We start from the raw sequence: 16120 nt of genomic DNA on the forward strand, positions 1-16120 counted from the left end.
ATTATGATTCGGTCTGCAGCAGCGAAGATGAAGTGGAAGGACTTGTAGATGAAGAATGCGAAAATGATGATGCAGAATATGACTATCCCTCGGATGATGAGATGGAATACTGCGTAGATGGTGATGATGATGATGATCGTGACGAAGAGAGGGAAGAAAGACCTGGGACTGCAGACGGCGCTGGACGCTCACTACACCTTGGTCAAGGAGTGGACCGTTTTTCTCATTATCAGGAACCCCTTGAAGTCATCCTTGAGATTCTGGGGGAGGAGGGCGAGGAAGAGGAGAAGATGGAGAAGCAGACAGTCACTTCTCATGAACTTAGTCGAGAGGAATATGAGGAAGACTTAATGACCTTTTCCAGCAGTGATGAGGTTACTCCTGCCAGAAAAGAGGAACCACAGGTAGAAAACATTGTCATCCACGAAGCTTCACACTGTAGTCAAGTTGCAGATACCTTTAGTACTTTCAACTCCTCCCAGAGCGACCGTGAAGTGCCCCGTAAAAGTGAGAGTACACAAAACTCATCGCTCTCAGATGTCTCAACACAGAACGCAAAAGCAACCAATGAGGTTCAAACTTCAATTACTACAAAACTGATTAGCTGCAATTCAGATAAGCTGGAAGCCTCGCACTCGCAGATGAAAGGAGAACCATCAGACTCAGACAAGCTGAGATGCCTGACATCTGAGATTGAAACTTATCTCAGGGAAACAACAAGGCTTCTCGAGAGTGTTTCCAGCTACACAAAAGCTTCCCCTTCAGTAAAGAAAGATGCTAGTCCTTCAAAGAGTGATCTGATGAACAAAGCTCATGAAAACTGTGTACCACAAGGAACTAGTAAAAGTCACCCAAAAGATTTAATTGAACCTAACATTAGTAAAGTACACACTAGTGAGACAAACCAACCAGTCACTACTTCTGGCCATAGTGAATATAAGACAAAAGTAACACATGTAGAGCACCTGTATTCAAACATTCAGGAGCACCTGAGCCATATTACTATTAGATCTGCTGAAGGCAAAGGTATCCAAAAAGAGAATAGGAAAAATTGTGTACTTACCCAAGGAAAATCGTGTGAGGAGGATGAAGCTTTACAGAGGCAGGAGGGCGAGACAGGTCAACCCAAAACTCACAATAACATGGGCATTAATGACAACACATCTCATAGTTATGAAATACACCAGGAAGGTAATTCGATGAAGACTGAGCAGAGTAGAACACCTCACCAAGTCAGCAAAAGTGACGAGATGTCAAGAGAAACTGTCGGGGAGGAAACGAGCCAGGAGGAAATGAAAGATAATTGGACATCATGCACTGAGCGTCAAGAGTTCTTTCAGACCCTCAAAGAAACCAGAAATTCAATGGATAGCCGCTATTACTCAGTTGCCGAGGCTTCTGTCGATGCCGAGGACGCCCTTGATTGGGAAGAGAAGACAAGGGAGAAGAAAGAAAGCCAACGGCCTTCAAGAATTGTCTATAAACCGCCGGAGAGAAGCCAGGAGGACGACTGTTACTTCATGAGCCCAAACAATAATCAGGAATATTGGGAGTCAGCCTTTGAGGAACTTGAAGGTAATCTGAAATCAAGTGTCGATAATCAAGCAGCCTCTCAGTCCTTTAATGTCGAAGGACAAGACCAGGAAAAATGTAAACCTTCATCATCAGATCCCACAAACCCCGTAAACTCGTCCTTTGAAACTCCGGACTATGTAAATATAGAATCAATTAAGAGATCCAGTCGCTGTGAGTCGCCTCCTCCTACAGTCACATGTCTGGATAATCTAGAGAAGCTGTACAGGCGAATGAGTCAGGAATATGATCTGGATATTTTGGGTCTCTCTGCAACTGAGAATACGGCCAAAGATACAAGTAAATCACATCGACAGGACGTAAGAAGGGAAACCAGCGGAGATGTAAATACTTCTTCCGCTGCATCCGACGATTACGTGGACACGGTTAATCAAAGTAACCGCTCACTTCAGACACACTCGAGAAGAGATGTGCAGAACTTATATCACACCACATTTACAGAATGTGAGGGAATGAATGACACTGTAAGAGACAATTCGGAGAGAAATGATGGCCATGTGGAAAAGAAAGAAGTCTGTCGTGGAAAATCACCTGGCATAGAAAACGCATACGAGGCAAGAGTAAGAGAAAACATAAGACAGCACGCGAGCTCAGGGGACACGCGTAGATTTTCACAGAGGACTGAAATACGCAACAAACTAGAGGAAATCTTTAGAAAGGTAGAAGTCAATGCATCCTTAAGCACTTGCACTGAAACTATAGGGCAGTTCTCAACCTACGCACCGATGCGGGGAAATACAGTACCACCCAACACAGCACCAAAAGACACGGTACAAGATGATACAGTACCCCCAAACACAGTACCAGAAAAAACAGTATTAAGAAATAGAGTTCCAGAAAAAGTACCAGCTGAAAAACCCCCGAACACTGACCAAGACCACTGCTCTCTCAGAGATGATGATCTCAGAGCGGCCACCGATGTACAACGGAAGCTAAACGAAATCCTCGATGGCCTGGACGTGATGTACGAGAGATACATGGCGAAAAAGAGAAATGCCCTCCACGAATGCTCCACACCCAGTAACAGAGGGTCATTTATTGAACTGGACGAGACAACGTTATCCAGCGATGAATCCTTTAACTTACACAGACAGACCCACAAAAGTACCACTGAACAGTCCTCATTCAAGGATATCATTGATATTTCCGAGGATCTAAAACATATATGCGTTTTCCACGTGAATAAGCCAGCAACAGAGACAAACACTACCACCACCACCCCAAAACACAACAACAGAAATTCCCTAAGTGCACTGGACCTGATGACGTCGTTGTGTGGAGATGGCGACTCAGCTGAAAAGTACCTAGGGCACCCACATCAAAGTTCCCAAAGAACCAGCCACGGAACAAGCTTTGTGGAACTCGACAATATTGGGAATCCTGGTGGCCGAAGGAAGGACAGTATCTCCACTGAGGGAGACACAGTTACCTTCCTGACCGCCATGCGTGAGAAGAATCTCCTGTGCTATACCGCCGCCATGCAGTATCTGGAACTGCTCATGACTACTACTTCTCCTCATGAACAGGTCAGTTTCCCTGAAGCTCCAACTTTGCCTTTATGAAATGCATATGTTTGAACCTGTTTATATATAGAAAAGACAGTTTTTTTCCTACTCGATAAAGTGTTTAACCTCATTGTCAAAGTAGTATCATATATATATATATATATATATATATATATATATATATATATATATATATATATATATATATATATATATATATATATATATATATATATATATATATATATATATATATATATATATATATATATATATATATACAGTATATATATATATATATATATATATATATATATATATATATATATATTTACATATGTATATGCCAGGTATATTTTCGAACTAGTCGTTTTCATATCTGTCCAAAACGTTTCTTTCTATCATTCACTACCAAAGTTTTTGCTTTTTGCAAGAACCATCCTGAGCATTGTAGGCCACTTAGCATTTTGAACACACACACACACACACACACACACACACACACACACACACACACACACACACACACACACAAAAGCATGGACTTCAATAAGAATTACCTGATTTCGAGGCTATTACCTCTGAAATCATCATTCCCAGGCAAGGCTATTCACATACCAACATTTCACCGTAGCCACTAAATCCTCTACCGCTGTCAAAACATAACACGCAACACCTCAATCACAGCGCACACACACTGCCTCAATTCCAACACGGCCTAACACACACACACACACACACACACACACACACACACACACACACACACACACACACACACACACACACACACACCAATCGATGCACTCCCACAGCACCAGAGCCGCCCTAACACGGTTTCCACTGGCTCCTGAGAACATCCTGCTTAAGTAACCGGAATCCTGTGGTACATCGGGTTCCGGATGACGTGAACGCGGGAACAGCATCTGAGAATTTATTTTAGGTCTTTTGTTCCCATTTTTCCACATAGCCTCTTAATTGCCAGATATTCCCCTTCCTCTTACGGTAAGAAGAACGTAAGGCGCCTCTGTCTAAGTGTCTGTTGCTTTATCCGGTAAGTGTGAGCCAGGGATCCACTTAGGTGACTCTGTCCTAAGTGACAAACCTAATAACTTCTTGATAGCTCATGATATAATTTACGACATCCTGTGGTATCCGTATAATCAGTTGAACGCCTGCTGATATACTGAAATATTAAGCTCCAATCGGATAAGGCTCGAAAAGATATACATTCGAGGGATGGTTAGGGTACACATGTCACAAAATACTGCTCATGGATGAGTGACTGGTCGCTCTCACTTTAAATGTCTGAACGAAGTAGAATAACCCCTGGTCCCGACACTCTTTATGAAGAAATATTTGGCTGAACTATATATAAGCTTAATTTAATTATCTAACAGTAGCAAGACTAAACCAGATGAGACTACATCGCACTGAAGGAATTATTAGTGAGTACTTCGAACCTTTTTACAATGGTGTATCTCCCGTTGCCTGAAAAACTCGCCAGCCGGTAGCAAGCTTAACACACACACACACACACACACACACACACACACACACACACACACACACACACACACACACACACACACACACACACACACACACACACACACACGCTCGGTATCGTACTGAAGGGGTTAAGCTCCTCTGTCACTTCCTCCCCCTTTCTCAACCAGATGGAGTTCGATACTATCCTTGACTAGTTGTTCTGTTTCAGCTGACTCTTATTTTGGACATTAGGAGGAAGTTATCATACCCCACCATTATAATACTTTTCGCACATGTTTTAGTACCTTTAGCCTTCGTTTTAATTTTCCTCCTTTCTTTTACATTCTATCTCAATACCTATTTTGCAGTTCTTTTACCCTCTACTCTGATTTTTTTTAATTGTATTTTGGTTATGTTTCCTACTATTCCAATTCACCTGTCCACCAATTTACTTCTCTTACCTTTTTACTCCAATTATGCCCTTTTTTCTGTTTCTCAGGCTCTGTGATTTAATATTTCTCTTCCACCCTATACAGATGAGCAACGCCACCTCCCCTCTTTCTCCGGACACCTCTCAGTCTCAGGTAAGGGCCATTGACAGTTCTCGTGTGTGTGTATGTGTGTGTGTGTGTGTGTGTGTGTGTGTGTGTGTGTGTGTGTGTGTGTGTGTGTGTGTGTGTGTGTGTGTGTGACAGATAGACAAAGACGCAGGCAAAGGCAGACTGATTAACTAATAGACAGACAGACTAATAAACAGACTTGTATATTTGCGACAGAGAAAGAGACGAAGCACCTAAGAGCCAGACAGCCAGACAGGGTGATGAAAACTGAACAAAATAAAGATGAAACACCGCTATTGTTCTTGACATGACTATCGATACAGTTTTTTATTTTCGATGTAGTTGAACAAACTGTATTGTTCTACCGACGTTATTCTTACGTCGGTCTTTTGTATGACCCACTTCATTACATGTAAGAGTTTTCACTTTTTTGCATGACTTGTTTTTGTGCTTGTCAGTGTAATTTGTATCATATGACAATTATTATGTTGTATTTAGTCTTCCTTTCTCTTCCCTTTACTCTGGTAGAAGCAAGATGATGACCGGCAAATACTCCTTCACAACAAGAGATCTCTCTGGATCAGAATATAATCGCCTGGTGATAAGAAGAATGAAATAATCAATAATTATAAGGTTCAGTCGCTAAACATGAGTAGAAAAATTTTGTGTTGTCCGGAAAAACAAAAAAATCTCAGCTAGGGAGTTAATAGAGAGACTAGAAGCTGTCACAGGTGATCTGATTAACATTCTTCTTCTCCTGTTTTTTTTTTTTTTTTTTTTTTTTTTTTTTTTTGAGATGGTTAGGGTTAGGCTCAGTTGAGGGGATGAGCTCTGTGGACGGGTGAGTTTAGCAAGTCCTGAATGTACTTGTTTCCTTTCCGAATGAATAATGGCTTTGCCTCGAGAGTTTTCCATTAGTTTTCCCCTTTTGCTATTCCAATTAATCATGACTTTGGTTTGAGTACTAATGTGATAGTGCTGTCTCCCTCTCACATCATCATCATCGTCATCATCATCATCACTATCATCATCCTCTTTAGTTACACGACGTGAATCGCTAACCGTACGTGATTTTTATGTTAATCTAAATATATAGGTCAAAGCAACATGTGGTAAAGAAATCCTGCCCATACAAACCTAGGTCAGAGTGTGAGGAACTCCTAGTAGAAAGATTTAATCATCACTTCCATTTATCGAAGAAAGAATATTTTCAGCAACAATTTTCGCTACGTGTTTTCCTGCATGGCGTCCTCAGCATCAGTGTGGAGAGCACCAGACGTGGAGCTTAAGTCCTATACCCCAAGTACCATATTTTTTAAGCCATTCTCGTTAAGGCAGACGCTTTTATTAATCTTAGAAGATACTGTTTCAAACAAGAGGGGTTAGATATTGCCTTCATTAATCCTCTTATTACTAGGTTGCTCTCCGAAGTAAAATAATACCGTCTTACCGTCGTACCAGCAAGAATAAACCATAAAAATACGCCATCGTAGTCAGGGAGTTAAACACGAAACACACCGTCCAGCCGCAGGTAACCCCAGGGCACAGGGGGTTACCATTTTCCTGAGTTGCCGATCGTCGCAGTCGGGAGGAAGGGAAGAAACTAATATTCCGTAAGATCCGAGGCGGGGTAGGCTGCCATCGTGGGTTAAGTTATCGTACTGTAGGTCGTTTCGGTAAGGGGTGAGGGGATTTGGAAAAATGTGTGCGTGGAGTGTGTGGAATAAAGTGTGTTCCCACCCAAAGTCGTCCCACCAGGAGTCGCGTGAGTGAGGGACCCGCGAGAAACTATAGGAGTCCGACCGAGAGGAGTCCGAGTCAGTGTGGCGGGAGGACTCGTCAGCGTAGTGTGTGTGCGCGAGTGTAGCGCGGTGTGTAGCAAGGCGCTGAGAGAGTGGGGAGGTGTGGGGGGAGATACCTTAAACAAAAGTGACCTTAAAGCTGACTGAATTATACACTGCTTGCATCGTGGAAAGTGTGAATGGTTTGTGAATACTTGGGTGTATCTTGTTATTATCAGTGAATAACAAGAAAATCAGCTCTGAAAAATGCGCAGATTAGAGTCTACATAAATCCACAGCACCAGGACTTGGTTTATGTTCACTTTGTTAGATACGAGTATGTACAGTCTTACTTTTAAGTGCACGACAAGAGGACTGAACGTATGAAGTTAGAGGTGGAAAAAAAAAAAGTAAAAAATGTGTAGATTGCTGTAAGTATAAGTCCACTATAAGAGGTTTGGACGTTTCAAGTTAAAATAAGCGAAAACAGATGAGTGTAGAAAATGTGAAAAGCAATTTACATAGATCCACAGCAGGAGGACCGTATGTATGAAGTTAAATTCGGGAGTAAACTGACTATACAGAACGTGTAGACTGAGTTGTAGTAAGTTCATAACAAGAGAAAGCACCAAGTTTAGATCCTGGATACACTGGCTGTAGAAAATATTTAGACTTTAGCTACCACTAAGAGAACAAGACCATTAACTCGAAATCCACACACAAAAAAGAAATACTGGTTGTGGAACATGTGCAGATTGGTTTATACATAAGTGGACAACGGGATAGTTCAGGATAACACCATGTCACTGAGCGGGGAAGACAGTGTAGTTGGGGAAGTGGAGGTGCTGAGCCCTGGTAGAGATATGGTGGGGTCAGTGGGGGACCTGATTGGGGGGACTCTGTGCATACGCGTAGGGTCCCCGTGTCACTCCACCTTCTCGGACGTGACACTCGACACCACCCTGCACACTGACATCACCCTGGACATCGCTGCTCTTGAGGATAGTCATGATGAGGAGACGATGTTCCCTGATGGAGAGGTGAGATTCTGATTAATTGCGCAAATATCAGTTCCGTCATCGTCGTTCCCATCAGCCACAGCATCGTCATCGCCATTCATTATCATCGTATTCTGTTGAAGCATCGTCACTAATAACATTATTATTAACATTATCATTTTCACTTTCATTGTCATCATCAGCACCAGTGTTGTCATCCTCATCGTCATCAACATAATCAGGAGCATCGTCGTCAGTAGTATCATCATCCCATTCACCGCCCTAGTCATCGTCACCATCATTATCGTTATCAAGATCAGCAGCATCGTCATCTTCATTAACATCAACATGTTCATCGCCTTCATCCTCGTCGTCATCAACAGCAGCTTCGTCAACATCACCACCATCATCATAATCATCATCATCATCATCATCATCATAAAGCCAATTTCACTTGTTCACTCGAGGGAAGTCGAAGCATGGAATGAAAAAGAGCCAGGCGTGTGGACTGAGAGACCAGGGTGTGGTGAGGGTGTGTATGAGGTGTTGAGGGTGTAGCACGATGGGTGTGAAGATTATTATGGATATGGTGTGGTGAGGGAGTGGGGTAAGGTGCAGAATGAGGTGATGTGGGAGTGTTATGGCGTGGGTGTGAATGAGGAATTGGCACTGTGGGTGTGGCATGATATGGATGGGAATGAGAGACTTGGTAAGGGTGATGGATATGGCGATGAAGTGCGTTGATATGTTGTGGCTGAGAGTTGTGGTGAAGATGAGTCAGAGGATGGGATGGGTTGGGTCAAATGATGAGCATGAGGGTCAGATTAGGTTAATGATAATTTATGATGATGAGTGTGTTTTGTTATGTATGGTATAAGAAGTGTGGTAAAGATGAAATATGAAACTGTGGTGGTTGGGGTGTTGTATGGTGAAGGATGAAAGTGAGGACGAGGGCGAGAAAATGACCATGAAAATGCAATATGGTAAGATTGAAAGTGAGCATGAGGGAAGAGTACGGAGACAAGAGAGTGGCTGTATAAAGTTGTCTGGTGTAGCAAGAATAAACTCACAATCGTAGTGAGGGAATTAAAGTGACCGTAATGAGAGGTGTTGAGTCTGCATGATTGGAAAGCGTTGGGTAAGCAGGCGGGGTGGGTGTGTAAGACGTGGTAGTGTAAGCAAAGGAGAGCGATTAACCCCTTCAGCTTGAGGTCAACCTTTTTATATCACCATTTTATTCAGCCTATGAGAGACTTTCCAAATCACACGAGTTAAACATAGTTGTGATGCATTCAGTATGAGAGGTTTCCCTTCTGCTGAATAAAATCGTCTGAAAGTAACAAGAATAATCTCGGTACGTAATTTGATCCAAGAAGTTTAATTTTCTTGTTTGTTGCAGTTTATGATATTTAATTGATTTCAACTTTACACCTTCAGCATGAGATTTACTTTAAGTATTTATTAACTGCTGGAAAAATCCATTATTAATCATAACCCAAACTCAGTTTCCTATTATTATCAGTGGGCTGGGCATAATCCAGAAACAGTAACAGGAAGCCATAAAGTAAGAAAAGCATTTATTTAGGCACGTAGAGAAATGATGGAAATCACAAAACTTTTTCAGTATCATTCAGCCACATTATTGTCGACTATACTAGACTTTAATGTGCTATTAAGGTATGCCCATCTCTATACATTTTCTCATTTGTCTCTCCTGACTTGCCCCGACTTCAAGGTCATCAATACTGGTTGTAAACATGCAGACTAAAAGGTAGACTCCAAAGTCAGAAACGAAACAAGAATAGCTTGTTTTGTGCACATAAATAGTTGGTGATTGTTTTGATCACCTCTGAAAAGTTGGCAACGGAATATTAAACTAAGTTTTTGGCTATACGATTTACTTTGGTTTTAAATTGTTTGTTCTAAAATCGACCTTGTTATCCTGTGAAGTTCAGTCACGTCTCTTGAACGGTGTGGTGGGATCCTCAAAGGGTCATGAACTTGTACCTGTGGCCCTGAATCGTTGCACTGTGAAACCGAAACACGTACCGTCCTAGTAACACGTGATGCCACAAATCCACGTGGTGATAAAGACTTTACTGCCCATAATGACTTAGTAACATAGTGCTTAGTAACATAGTGGTTTGGGACACAGGACCGCATTCTTATGAGTTAAGACGGCTTTCTAACGCCATTTCCAAGCCATTTTGTTTTTGCATGTAGCACGCTAATATACGCCTATTATTTCATGGGAATAAGCTAGTGTATCCAAGAGATCGTGAAATATTGCTGATCATGTGCACCAGACAATAATGTTTGACAAAATCGTCAGGAGTCACTGTTTTCAAGGCATAGCATAACCACTTCTGCATGACGACTTTGTTTTTAAGTTTCTTTTGCTACCTCCTAACTTTTTTTTATTGTATTAAGACATTTGTATACTGAAGCGGTTAATGAAGGCTAACCAATGGAGTCTGAAAAGCCTCTCATAAGCCGAATAATAACGTCTGGAGGTAGCAAGAAAAAATGTTATAGACGTTATAGGAATGAATGGCTTAAGCTTCCATCTGAATTATTATGAAAGTTACAAACCCAAAACTAAGTCAACGGTCAAACCAACTTCGGAGAAACTAGTGGCAACAATATGTGGCTACGATCATGCCGCCTCCATAAACCCGGCCTTGGAATGTGCAACAGCGTGACTTGAGAACAAACACAGTTTTAGTATGTGGCCATAATCTATACAGTCGGAATGGGAAATTACTTCATCATTTAAATCTGTTGATACAATTCACACGTTCAGCATGTGCATATAATTCATCCAATCAGCGTACTTCTATATTCACCCATTCAGTATATGTATGAGAGTACGTCATAATTCATCCATTCAGTATGTAGGTATAACTTATCTATAAGGCATGAGAGAGGCTGTAATTCATCCATTCACTATGTAGGTGAGTGGTTGGTGGTGGCGGCTGCCTACTTCTTCCTTCACCATTATCGTTCTTTTTCAGTGTTTACCCTCCTCTCTTACTATGTCTCCCATCTTTCCTTTCAATTTTTATAACTTTTCTTTTCAGATGGCTTTTCATTGAGTAACAATCCTAATGGCTTCTTGTAAGCTTGGAAACCATTTACAACGCTGGGTGGTAACCATATAACCAACCCATACGTGTTCCCTACGTGTCAGCAAGTGTGCTTCCGGACGGTTGTTGTCCCTCCCAGTAAAACAACTAACTCAAAGACAAATGGCCACCCTTTATGGGATTATGGCATCTGACTATAGATAGATATTTTATATACGTATTATTCACTGTTGTAGCACGAGAATATGGTTCCACTACTCAATATGAGATCATTTACTAATCCACTCAATATGAGAGTATACTTATTTTTTTCAATATATGCTTCTAATTCATCTGTTCCAATTTCCCCTAAGTTTGAACTGAAATACGGCCTCCAGACTAGTCAGATCGTGACCTTGCCGGGGCAGTGTAATCGGGCCCTCTTGACCTTCTCACATTCACCCGGCTTCCTTCTTCACCTCCCTCACCTGTAACCCCATCCCACCCACCCTACGCCTACCTAGCCCCACGCCATCCCACCCCACCCCACCCTACTCTACCCTACCACACCTCACTCCACCCCTCACCACCCTACCTCATCCCACTCTATTTCACTCCACTTCACCCCACCAGCACTAAGCTTACCTAACCTCTTTCCACATCGTCCCACCCTGCCTCACCCAGTCCAACCCACTCTACTCCATCCTAACGTCTCTTCCCTCCCTTCCTCCACCAACAGAGACATGAGTATTGATTTACAAACAAACTTAGACAACCCCTCTCGCAACTCAAGAAGTGCTTTTGCAAAAACAATAAGAGACGAGGAAAGACGTAGCATTCTATTTTCTTTGCCCATCCAGGAAAACAAAATAACATGATAATTTTCCCCTCATGGAAACTGAATTTTGTTTTGGAGGAAGGACAAGGGACAAGGGAAGGTTCTGCCCCCTCCTTGTCCTTCTTACAAAAAAATAAAATATGTGAGTTATGAGAAGGAAATTAAATTCGACGGTTGCTAATCATACTCTGGGGAAAGATTTGGACCCGACAAATATAGAATGTGTGCTTTAATGATGCTCGTAGTGTGTATGCATTAATCTTAGGCCTCCATTTTCCGTAACCTTACTCTGTTCCACTCCACTTTACCTGAAACTCCATCCCACCCCACTGCACTCCACTTCACTTCACTTTGCCTGTATCCCACCCACTCCACTCTATTCCATCTGTAGCCCTACCCACCCCATCCCTCTCTCCCTGCTACACCCAACCTCACCTAACCCCTACCTCCTTGATCTCCCCCACCCCACCCCTCTTTCCTTCCTCCGCCTCACTCCTCCTCTCTCCCCATGCTCCATCCCACCCCGCCCCACAATCCGCTTGTCAGCCGCTGGGGGTTAGGGGCTTCCAGGGTCACACTCTTCCTGTCAGTCTGGCTGCCTTGGTGACAATTTGTTCTTTTTGTGGAACTGAAGCTAAATGGAGTATTATAAAAGAGAAGATTGTTGAGGTGAAGCAGGGTAGAACACTAGAGAAATTTATTACGTGAATTTAGTGGCTGTGTGTGCTGATTAGTTCTTCTGAGGCATTAGAGTTGGGTTTAGTATTACATCAGAGGGTTGAGAGAGTGTACTGTACAGCATGAAAATGAGGCTGGGTAGAGTATCAGAAAACTGTATTACGAGAGAGCACTATATAAAGCTGAAGTTGGACAGAGCTTTAGGAGAGTGTAGTATGAGAGAGTTACGTGTGCTACTGAAGCTGAACAGAATATCAAGAGTGCTTATTACGGGAGTAGAATGTGTTATTGAAGCTAGATTGAATTTTGCAAGAGTATATGACGGAAGGGTCAAGGGCCTGTCAGTGCTGATACGTTCTCTTGTGGAACTGAGGCTGGATAGTATGGTAAGAATGTGTGTGTGTGTGTGTGTGTGTGTGTGTGTGTGTGTGTGTGTGTGTGTGTGTGTGTGTGTGTGTGTGTGTGTGTGTGTGTGTGTGTGTGTGTGTTTACAACCAGTGCACAAAAACTCACGTATCTTAATTCCAAATCACTCCAAACATAACACATTTTGTTATATTATCAAAAGCATCAAGGTAGGTTTTCAGCATGTCACACAGTAGCCTCCGTTATGGATGTCCCACTCTCAGCAAGCCGAAATACCAGGGTCGAAGCCAGACAAAGCCCCGCAATGACAGGTTCCCGTGTAGCAACAAAACTGAACGGAAAGGAAAACCGGCACACGGTGACGGAAGTGAGGGAAGGAATGGGGGAACGTGAAGGTGAAAAGAATGAACGGCTAGGCTGGCTCCCGCTCCCCTACCTTGGCCCTCTTGCCCTATCTGAGTCCGAATTCACAGATAAACCTAGGGTCAGTTGCCTCTTGTAACTAAGATTCTTTTGCATAGAAGGACAAGGAAGAGAGAGTGCAGAATTTTCCCAAACAGTTTGTTCATGTTACAAACAATATAGTAGATACGACAGGAAATTTATTGGAGATTTGCCCATGAATTTGAGGCATGATGTATAGAAAAATATACAACACATCGTTGTTCACCCCTCCATTATGAGACATAGTTCCTGACCTAAAGGAATTCGAATAAGGAAAGAAAAACAAAATAAGAAAAGTTTCATCGTACTGAAGAGACTGTCCCCCTCCCAGTGTCCACAAAGAAAATCCCTATCACATCATTGGTTGCAAAATAGATCAGGAACAGCTTGGAATATATATATATATATATATATATATATATATATATATATATAAAGGTGTGTGTGTGTGTGTGTGTGTGTGTGTGTATGAAGAGAGAGAGAGAGAGAGAGAGAGAGAGAGAGGGACAGAGTGAGAGAGGGAGGGAGGAATGAGAGACTACATTACAACACAGCTCGTAATGTCTAGTACTCCGATCTCTCTGGCCGGCCACAACCTTAAGTCAGTGGCTGATTTAGCAGAATGACACAACATCTCTTGTAACAGGAGAGGCTTAGGATTCCCTGGACTGACTGCCTGCTGGAGTGAAACGTGAAACTTGATCTTGTCTTTCATGGTCGGGGAGAGAAGGGAGACTCGCAGTATATTCAAGGCTTGTGACTTTCCGTAGTATGGTTGGGTTTTTTCATGTTTTTATTGGTCTGTTTTTTGTGCAGGTGAGGGCTTTGTCGATTTTTTTTTCCAGGAGGTGAGGGACAGTTGTTTCTTGTGTAGTATGGAAAAGCCTTACTATTGGGTAAAGTCAAGAATTTTAAAAGATGACTGATGATTGAATGGATCTATAACCCATTGTACGAGGCACTCTGTGTATTGTCCTGTGGTCTTTTTGTGCTTTCCCTTTCAAGTCTTTGTGTTCTACCCACCTCATTTATTAGTGAGAAAAAAGTTTAAGATGATGGTGAAAATGGTGATGGTAATGATGATGGTGGTGGTGATGATGATGAAGAAGAGGAAGAAGTGAAAGAAAAAGAATTGTAGTAGCAGTAGTAGTACTGGTAGGAGGAGGAGGAGAAGGAGAAGGAGGGGGAGGAAGAAGAAGAAGAAAAAGAAGAGGAGGAGGAGGAGGAGGAGGAAGAGGAGGAGGAGGAAGAGGAGGAGGAGAAAGGGGGGAAAAAGGAGGATTTTTAAAGAAACGATGCATGTAAAGATGGAAAATCGCGATAACATACCAGATTTCGTCCTCAGATATTCATAGTTAAAGAAATGTTACGGTGTGAAAAAAAAAAAAATCTGGAGTAAGGAGTTTTAGTCATACTTCATAACACTAATTTCACTGTTACATATAGGAGGGGAATATTTCACTAACCTTAGGTCAGCAAAAACTGATCATACCTAAACTCCACGATATTTAATCCCCGTACGACCTACCGTGCTGACCAGTGGCTAAACTTATGTTGATTGGTTTTATAAAATTTCTAAGGATGTTTTTACCTGCGCCGTGAGACACAAGGTATATAAAGATTCTGCGTGCTTATATTTTTCTTATTCTTGTTGCCCATGAAAGTGCTCGACAATTGGATGGGTATGCTATTAGGGTGAAAGCTCTCATCAATCGTGTCCCATAAGACTTAACTGGACACATATATCTTTCATTTGCTTACCTTTAGCTCTGCCACCATTAAGTGTCTTGATATATCATTTCCTCTTAATCGTTTTAGATGATGACAACTGAATGGCTGATTTATCGTTAGCCATTTAACCCATTCACAAAAGCTGGCGCCTTTCCTTGGATTCTTCGGATTCTTGCTGCTTCCAGGCGATTATATTTAAGCTAAGAAGGACCTCTCGTAGTGAAGTGGTGAGAAACATTGTATTGACTCCTTCAGTACGATGACACCCTTTTTCAGAAAGTTAATGGAATTCCAAAAAAAAATAAAAAGATCCAAAATCAACAAAAAAGAATGTAAAATTAGTAAGTTGCAGCCGTAATCAGCCCAGTACAATATTTTTTTTTTTTTTCATTTTATCCTTGCTGTTCACAAACTATTTGGGTCTAATTACGAGTGACTTCGAAAGGAGAATTAGATGTAGACATTCCTAACTTGCTCACTGCAAGGCATCTCTCCAAAGCTGAGTGAAAATATCTAGTAATAACAAAATTGTAATATAAAAAACAGAATCACAGTGGAGTTAATAGTGAGGTAGGATAATTAGATACAATACAGGAAAAGGGAACAGAAAAATGTCAATGTCGTGGCGCAATTACCTTAGCCCTCTATCAAGGTTGTGTAGGGAGCAGCAGCCTCGGCCACGAAGAACCATTATCAGGTGAACTCTGGAACTCGACGTACGACCCAACTCTCTCACCCCTGACCCCCAGAGCCTCCCTGGAAGCCACTACGACGGCCCACAGGTAGTAATCTTGGGGGGTGGAAATTGTTGTCCCCGAGAGCGATTTGGTGGGGCGTGCTGGAGATGAGAATTTGTTTGGCTTGAGGGGATATAAGACCCGACAGTCGTAGATTCAGGCAATACTAAATTTCATAGTTCGTTTCGTTGTTGTACCACTCACAGAGGATTTCAAAGCTAATTCAAGTCTCCACAAACAATAAGGGAAACTGGAGTATAAGACTCAAATGCCAGATCTCCTACAGATGTTCATAGAGGAATTATCGGCGTTGGCTCATCTACCCAGTGTGAA

At 42.1% G+C, this 16120-nt stretch overlaps 1 protein-coding gene across 3 annotated transcripts in view; it reads left to right on the forward strand.

The window, feature by feature from the left end:
• The first annotated feature begins 7870 nt into the window (after positions 1 to 7870).
• The window catches only part of LOC145401030 (uncharacterized), a 512459-nt gene continuing 504209 nt past the window's right edge, over positions 7871 to 16120 (forward strand). For all 3 annotated transcript variants that reach the window (XM_080273401.1, XM_080273403.1, XM_080273405.1), the window contains exon 1: positions 7871 to 7970. In XM_080273401.1, the coding sequence (XP_080129527.1) occupies positions 7953 to 7970 (18 nt within the window). In that variant the 5' untranslated portion in view covers positions 7871 to 7952. The remainder of the gene's footprint in view (positions 7971 to 16120) is intronic.

This window comes from Coenobita brevimanus, chromosome 54 (assembly GCF_032717465.1).
Source record: "Coenobita brevimanus isolate Jiangsu-jjx chromosome 54, ASM3271746v2, whole genome shotgun sequence".
Lineage (NCBI taxonomy): Eukaryota > Metazoa > Arthropoda > Malacostraca > Decapoda > Coenobitidae > Coenobita > Coenobita brevimanus.